Here is an 8,283-nt window from a genome sequence, read left to right as displayed (position 1 = left end):
AGCATGACATGAATTGGGCTGCAAATTATGCAGAAAACAGCCATCACATCCATCTGTGATGTCACAATGCTCAAGTACAATGTGACCTGGTACATCTACGAGAAAGGAAGTATATTGGGTCTGATTCCTTCCCTCTGCAGTATGATGAATATCCTCCCAGCAGCATTTGGCCCAGTGTGAAAAGGTTAAATATGATTGAGGTTATACCTGTGATATGCTCAAGAGCAGATTTCATATCCAAGGGTGCAGGCAATTAGAGTTTTTTTTTTTTTCTTTTGTTTAATGGTAGAGTAACTAGAAAAAGAAAACACACAAATACACTCACACCTAATGGTAAACTGAATTTATTTCCCCTTGGAAAACAATTCCAGTAATCTCCAGGTTCAGACCGCAGAGTAAACATTAATAACAGTAACATACAGGTTAGTTCAACTGATTCAAGAATTTGGCTTTGTGAATCATTAAGGAAAACCTTGAACACTCAAAGCTTCAAATGTATCCAGGAAAAAAAAAAATTCTTTGACAGTCTACATAACAACTATTGCATATATGGTGATGCTACCTGTCACATTGCAAGGCTTACAAATATATATACGGGCCTTATCCAGCTGTGGGTTTCTGCTCTGTGAGAACATCTCTTCAGGGTTTGCAAGAATCTTCAGCAATAAAAAATAGTCTTGGATTCAACCGATGATATACCAAAAGAGAAATTCTAGGCTTAAGTGTAAATAAAAGGAAGTCCAAACATAGTTGCATGTGTAACATAGTTGTTTTTAATGTCTTCCTTGAAAATACTTTCTCTTAAGCCTTTTTGCTCACCCCCCCCCTTTTTTTTTTAAATCTTGCCTGAATAGGGCCCAAGTCCACTTGTCTTTATAAGACCATTTTAGTATCAGACGACATAATACATATGCAACACTTTATATACAAGGAGTCTATCCGGTGCTCAAAAGTTCAAACACATGAACATCCAACAGTTTTGATAATACAAGTTTTATGGTACAATACAATGTTTCTGAATAATATACATTAACAATGGAAGTTTCGTGCAAAGAGTAAAACATGTTCCCTTTTTGTGCCACAAAAGTAATTCTCCTTGAGAGATGGTCCTCGCACTAACTGCTGTGTTGGGTCATCGTATGATTCTGTAAAAAAGAAAGAGGAAAAAGAAAACCTTCAGTGATTTCATTTTCACAAGACTAAGCATAGACAGATGCTGATTAATAGCAACATTAAAAATGTGCTTCTGCGCACTGGTGCTCATGGGTGAACAGGTGCTTATGGGTGCCCTCACAAAGTGCCCTAATGCCTCACTGCCCCACAGGAGGTGCAGCTGAACTCTCTCCTGAACGCAAAGGGGGCAGGCGGGACTGGGCTGCCACCTTTGAGTACCAGGAGTAGGATACAGGGCCAGGAGCCCATGTGGGATCAGATAAATGGCTAGTACCTTTCCTTCTCTCTGCCTCTGCTCTTGCCTTCCCAAAATACCCTCCCACTGTCCACAACCCCTTCTTACCAAAATATGACCTAGTTTTCAAGGTTAGCACTGCTTTAGCGGTTTTATTCATCTGTGCATTATCTCTACTGCTATCTATGCTTTTGTGTTATGTCTTCATTACTAGATTTTGAGTGTCTTGGGAGCAGGGACTCTCTGTCCCTGAATATGTACTTTAAAGGCAAGTGCTACCTGGCTGAGGACTGACAGGGGCCAGGAAGCATCGCCAGCCCCTTTCCTGGGGGGCTCGGGCTGTGGTCACAGTGTGGCTCAGGAGCAGACACAGCTGCCTGCGGTGACTCTACGTCCCTGATGCTCTCTCCCCAGCTGATGCAGCGCTTCCTGCCTTTTGGTAGTCTCCTCTCCATCCACACTAGCATTTCCCTCTCTCAATGAACCACTTCCTCCCAAATTGTGCCAGGGCAGCTGGGACACCTGGGCAAATCAGGACTATAAGCCAGGCTCTAACAGGGAAACCTGAGCAGACAGGCTCAAAATCTGGGCCTGTGGCCTGCAGGGAGGAAGCTCACAAACCACGGGGCACTCATTTGGGCATAAACCTGGTGATGGCTGATTCCCACCCTCCCTCTCCTCCACTCTCTCTGGGCCATGCTCTCCCACCCCTACTGTGCATGTCACCCCTGGCCCCCAACCATCTCCTGTGACCACAGTCTTGAGGCCTAGCTCAAAATGCTACCTCTTCCAGGCCCATCCCATTGAAAACTGTGTTCTCCCTTCTCTAATTACCTCCTGCACCTCACACTGCTTACATCTCATGTGTCTTCTGTCTTGTCTTATGGTTGTTTGCGGACATGTCTCCCTCCCTTCTGTCAGTAATTGTGATGTTCATTCATTATTTCATTCCTTCACAAGCATCTGTTGAACACTTGTGTTACCACCTGGCGCCCCACAGCATCACAGTGCTCTGTAAAGAGGACCCGGCCACTGAACAGCTGACTGACTAGGCAGGGTTACTGAAAAGAGAAGGAATGACCCTTGCCTTTCAGGTGCTCACAGTCTAAAGAAGCAAGTCATGCGGCGCATGACAGTAAAGCAATACGGCAAAGGTTATATGTGAAATAAACATGGAAATGTCATGGCTACACCTACTCCTGCCCAGCCTTTGGGGAGGGCTTCACAGTGGAGGTGGCACGTTGACCTTTTAGTTGCAGCTGGACACATGAGACATCATCTGGGATGCAGAAGGGCACTCCAAGCTGAGACCCACATGGGTAAAGGCATAGAAGCAAGACTATTGCAAGGTATGCTCATGGACCTGCAAGCTGTTCAGATTGGATGTGGTCTTCCAGAGTGTCTTGGATCGAGCGCGGTAACGAGACATGAAGCCGGAGGGTAGTCTGGGGCCAGACTGTTAACAGCCTGTGTACGTACCTTGCTAAGGAGCTCAGACTTCGTCTTGTAGGCAAAGAGGAACCCTGAGAGCTTTTTAAGCAGAGGGATTTGTCTTAGAGATCTTTTCATCCTAGCAAAACGGCTGCCTTGAAAGAGGCGCTCAGTGATAGCGATTGCTCGGTGATGGGGAGGCTTGGCTACTGAGGTCTGCCCCGTTAGGGCTCAGTGTGCTAGGGAGGGACCTGAGGCTACTGAAGAGGACCCAGGTCCTATGTTCCTTATATCAAACTTAGCTCATTTCTGAAGACTAACATCAGATAATAATGATGGGGAATATTACCTTACTCTCCCTTATTTAAAACATACCTATTTTTATTAACTCAGTGAAGGATAAGCTGGGTTTTCTCTTCTTAGTAGTACTAGCCTCAAAGTGAATATGAGAGCCAACTATTTTTATGCCAACTCTTGTTTTCTTTATATTGATTTTATAGGCTTTAAAAAATTATTTTTATCAATAACATGTAGCTAGAAAGAATAATCAAAATACTAACGAGACAAAAAATTTTCCTATTGCCTTAAAAATCAATACAATTATGATCAGAGAGGTTATAAACAACATAAAAGTTCAGTTACTCAAAATGCACTAAGCTTTTTCAAAGAGTCAAATCAGATCTTATACAAACTTTTTTTTAATCAAAACCAAAAAAATAACCAAATACACACACGCATACATACATACATACATACATACATACATACACACACACACGTATACATACATATGGTTGTTGTTTGTTGTTAGGTGCCATTGAGTCAATTCCAACTCATAGGGACCCTATAGGACAGAGTAGAACTGCTCCATAGGGTTTCCAAGGAGTGGCTGGTGGATTTGAACTGCTGACCTTTCGGTTAGCACCATGAGCTCTTAACCATTCTGGGGGTTAATAAAGGAAGATACACTGTAATCTCTCCAGAGTTTTTATACGTGCCTATGTTGAGAAGCTGTAAAATCAAGAGCCTAAAAAAAATTGTCCATAAAGTGGCAACAGTTGAGTCTTGGAGGTTTTTGTCCTAAGCCAAAGCCATAGAAGTCTCTGCAGAGGTGGAAAGAGATGAACAAATACATACATATAACTTACTGCAACAGACTGAAGTCGCTTTTATAAAGGAATCATGTTTTGCGTATTAAGAGAGAAAAGATAAATCATTTGCAAGAAGAACAAGAGTACGGCTTATATGGAAATAAGCAGCCCCAATACAAGTAACTTCAAAATGGGAAATCTGGCATGAGAAACAATAAAGGCAGCAAGTCCTCTTGGTGTGGAGATACCTGCACACACTTCAATCATTTAGTCTCATTTCTTCTTTTTTTTTTCCGCTCCATCCCAGCTGAGGTCTATGACAGGGTCCCTGATCATGGCTGCCACCACTGGCAGTGAGTGATTCTCCAGGTGGGAATAGGGTATCTTCCTAGGGCATCTTGGGGAATGGGCATAATTGCATTAAAAGGAAAGAAAGAAACCTGGGTGACCCTGCTATACTCCTATAGGGCTTGCCCACCCCTGCCTTTGCCAGTCACTGGTGGGGAGATGTCTGTTGCCCTCTCCTACGCCATATGCAGATCCACTGAGAATGCAAATGGCCTCACCTCATTTTCTGAAGGAAGGGACGAATGCCTGAGCCTCACAGGTTACTCACCTGGCTTTTAGGGATTGGGGAGAACAGATGTGAAGTCAGAGACTCCAAACTTGGCTCAAGAGCCAGTGACATGAGAGTGCTTGGTGTTACTGCTTTTTCCTTAAATCATAGATAACTTTTTTTTTTTTTTAAAGAAAGGGGGACTAAGGAGCAAGTGGCAAAGACGAAAAGTAGCCAACAGCAGCACCAAGCAAGAAGAGAGGGTAGGGTACGAAGCACTGTCTGCTCTTGCCCTGGCTACCCGCCATACTGCCGAGCCGGTCCCGAGACACTGAAGACAAAACCGTGTGCGGGCAGAAAGCAGAAAAGGGCGGCCAGGCCAGCAGCAAGCAGCCTTCTCGGGGCAGGAGTTTTCAGCTCTTTGGTCCACAGGAAACCACCATACTAGCACAAAGCAGTGGGTAATCTCACCAATTTTACACAGCAATTCATAGTCCCCAAAGCTCTTTAATGCAATGACAGGTTATGAGAAAAAATATCTGTTCCAATGAAGGGAAAGTGTTTTACATAATCGAGAAGTACATCAGTGCAACATCCATGGAGGTGGGGAGTGATGACAGAAAAGGAGGGAGGAGAAGAAAACTTCTGTAATCCCACAGAGAGCCATATTCTACTCTGCAAAAAGCCATCTCCTGGAGACCCCATGTCTAAGTAACTGAAAACTGCAAACCGTTAATCGCAGTTATGAACAGTTGCTTTTCATGAAGGGGGGGGGGTTGTGTTTTTTTTTTTAAAAAAAAATCCACAACACACCTTAAAGCTTCAAAGAAGATCCATCAAGGTATGATACCTTAATAGCAGGGTTTCAAACACTCTCTTCATTGCAAAGGGCCCCATTTGGAAGGAGTGCGCACTCTTTTCTTTTTTTTCCCTCTATAAATGTGAAATTAAACTTAGAAAGCTAAAAAACAGATGAGGACCTTAAAAATTCTCTTCTAGTACTACGTATTTCTTTTTAAATATGAGATGCCTTTCATTTTACAAGCCTGGAATTCTCATTTTGGGCTTGGCACTCTAACAAATGATTAATTCAGCCTCCTTCTTTCTGAGAGCTGACCACAGTTACTGGTCAGATGGTTTAATCCTACTTAAAACGCAATCCAGGAAAAATATTTTTAAATAAAAATAAAACCCAACGATCTCCTGAAAATGTTCACCTCTGCTAAGCAATCCCATTTGCCGGCAATTGGGAGATGAATTTAAATTTTTGCAACTACAACAATGATGAAGTTAAGCTTTGGAGGAAAGCCAGGGGATTCTACCTTCCTCGGGTTGAAAATTAAATTCTCACGTACCAAAGTTGTGCTTCTGCCCTCACTTTCCCAATTCTTTGGCAGAAACCACGTCTCGTCCGTGCTTTGGAACCCTCTATTGGCTTCGGCAAAATGTTAAGTAGCAGTGGTAATAAAACTAGATGCTGCGTTTGAATGGAAGGTTTGTGAAATCTGTTGATTCAAAGATGTTAATCATTTTTTACCATGACGTGTCTATTTATAGCCCTTTGTCTCAAATTCTGACAAGCTCTTAATGCTAAGAGCCAGCATGCTACTTTAAAAAGGAATGAAAAAAAAAAAAAAAAAAAAAAACAACAACAAAACCCAGCTCTCCTCTAATTCACGATCCCATTAGAATCCTGAATTTAAACTGCAGTTGTATTCAATTTAGTGAGATGTTTTCCGACCAGATGAAATAAGTAGGCAATCGTGGGTCCGCAACAATGTGAGGCGGGAAGAAATAAAGAAATATTAAGATTAAATGTGTCTGTTTCCTTCAACAGATGGTGACAGCACCGAGGCAGCATGCTGTTTTTTCTTCAGTCGAAGAACACGAACAACAGTAATCAATCATCACTGATTAACTAATTATATTACCCTTCCGTTTATCACTTGGCCTGGACCTCTATCTGTAAACAATGTGGATGATCTGTATGTTCTTATTTTTCCAAAAGCATATTCCAGTGCACATACCGTAGTGCAGTTTACAGGCTGCAAACAGAATTCTGCATTACTGTCAACCTTTAAGCACTACTCCTTTTTTATTTTTAAACAAAAGCAATTGGTTTCCAACAGGCTGGATAATAAGTCTTTTGACCTGCATTCTTCTTTGACCCATTAAGGTCACCCCTGTGCTCCTGTGTTCGGGCATATAGCTGACTTCGGAAATGCCTGCAAGTCCTACATTTCATCTTCTGCCCACTCAAAATAAAGCTTTCTTTAAATGTGTCTGTACGAGTCCCTGAAGGCCAAGGAGGCATCCCTGTAGTGGGCAATGGAGGGACAGCAGCTCCTGCCTTTATTAATGAATGCAGACCATTATGAGTCTGGCTGGCTCCTTCCCTGTTCCCAGAAGCATATACTGTACGTGACTTAAAATGCTAGAATATTGACACAAAGCGAGCCGGGCACCCCTAAGGAAAATTACTCCTTGGATATAATGTAGGCTCGTAACAGCTATTAGAGTACAAAACAAAACCCTCCGGGATCAAACTGACATATACCGCATTCTACCTAGTCCTCAAACATTAGAAGAATTTCTTTGTGAAGGCATTCTCAAGGACAGCATTAAACTGACTTTTGTAGCAATCTGCAACAGCTTTTTGGCTTAGAGCTTTTAGTACTAAATCTCTGGTTTGAATCAATTAAGTACTATATCTTCTACATTAATCAATACATTTGGTTCAATACATGTTCTATTAAATTATACTTTCTAATCAAGATTTCTACATTTCCACCCTCTCTCTTTTTCAATCCCAACTTCTTTTACTAGTAAAATAGTTTTAAAAGTGTCTATAGCTAATGATGACAGGATGCTGTGTTATTTCCCCCTTAAGTTAGGGACAAAATAGTCACAGCAGCCTTTAAACACTTTAATAAGGTTAACAGGATGTGACTGTAATAAATTAACATTTTCAAAGTTCACACAATTACAAAAGTACTCATAGTTTCAAATGAATACAAAGTGAACTACTACAGCTCTAGAAGTACCATTAAGAATGTTCTAAAAACTACACTTGACAGTATTCAAGACCCAAATCACCCCCACATACCATTTAGATCCTATCTTGCCACTTTACCCCAAACTTTCCATTACCCTCAAACTATATACTTCATTATGGAGAGATTTTGGGTTTTCGTGGACCTTTAGCTGATAAACATCAGGTACATGTATGCGGACGTGTGCATTTTGTGAGAGATGTTATATATTAATGAATATCCTTTAAAAGACAAATTAGTGTTTTCTCAAAGTGCTTGGAGAACCTAAAAAACAAGCATGTAGTGGATTTTTAATAGTTAGGGAAGTTGACTCCTAATTTTTACTTTTGTGGGATTTATTAGAATGAGGCTCTCTTCTTTTATTTTGACACAGCAAATGGCATTTCAGAAGCTGACTGTCATGATATGCTTTTGCCCCTCTCTTTAATGCCACGGATGTTGCATTTATGAGCATGTTTGCACTGACAGAATTTCCCTTTTTATTTTTTCATATGGTAATGCCATCATCATGAACTTACAGAGACACTGATGCATTTTCTTTTGACATTTAACAGTTCACACGGGCTTGGTCTGACATCTCAGAGCATTTACTGGATGACACTAAGCTACATTAAAGCAAAAGGTGAAATGGCATCATCAGAAGTGATCAGAAAAGTACAAGATATTAAAGACAGAAAAGGATTATTAAGGTTATTTAGTTTGTCCCCTTGCTGGAAAAGATTTTTTTTTTTTTTTTTTACCAGG

The 8,283-nt window shown here is 41.3% G+C and overlaps 1 protein-coding gene across 2 annotated transcripts in view; it reads right to left on the bottom strand.

Annotated features, from left to right (window-relative positions):
• Positions 1-326: 326 nt before the first annotated feature.
• ZNF521 (zinc finger protein 521) overlaps positions 327-8,283 on the bottom strand; it is a 313,858-nt gene continuing 305,901 nt past the window's right edge. For both annotated transcript variants that reach the window (XR_001121543.2, XM_004387768.1), the window contains one exon: positions 327-1,145. Coding sequence is in view for 1 of the 2 variants with exons in the window: in XM_004387768.1 (XP_004387825.1) it covers positions 1,116-1,145 (30 nt within the window). In the remaining variant the exon portion in view is untranslated. The remainder of the gene's footprint in view (positions 1,146-8,283) is intronic.

This window comes from Trichechus manatus, unplaced genomic scaffold (genome assembly GCF_000243295.1).
Source record: "Trichechus manatus latirostris isolate Lorelei unplaced genomic scaffold, TriManLat1.0 scaffold00193, whole genome shotgun sequence".
NCBI lineage: Eukaryota > Metazoa > Chordata > Mammalia > Sirenia > Trichechidae > Trichechus > Trichechus manatus.
The sequence above is the reverse complement of the archived record's forward strand: the minus strand, read 5'-3'. Positions and strand labels throughout refer to the sequence as shown.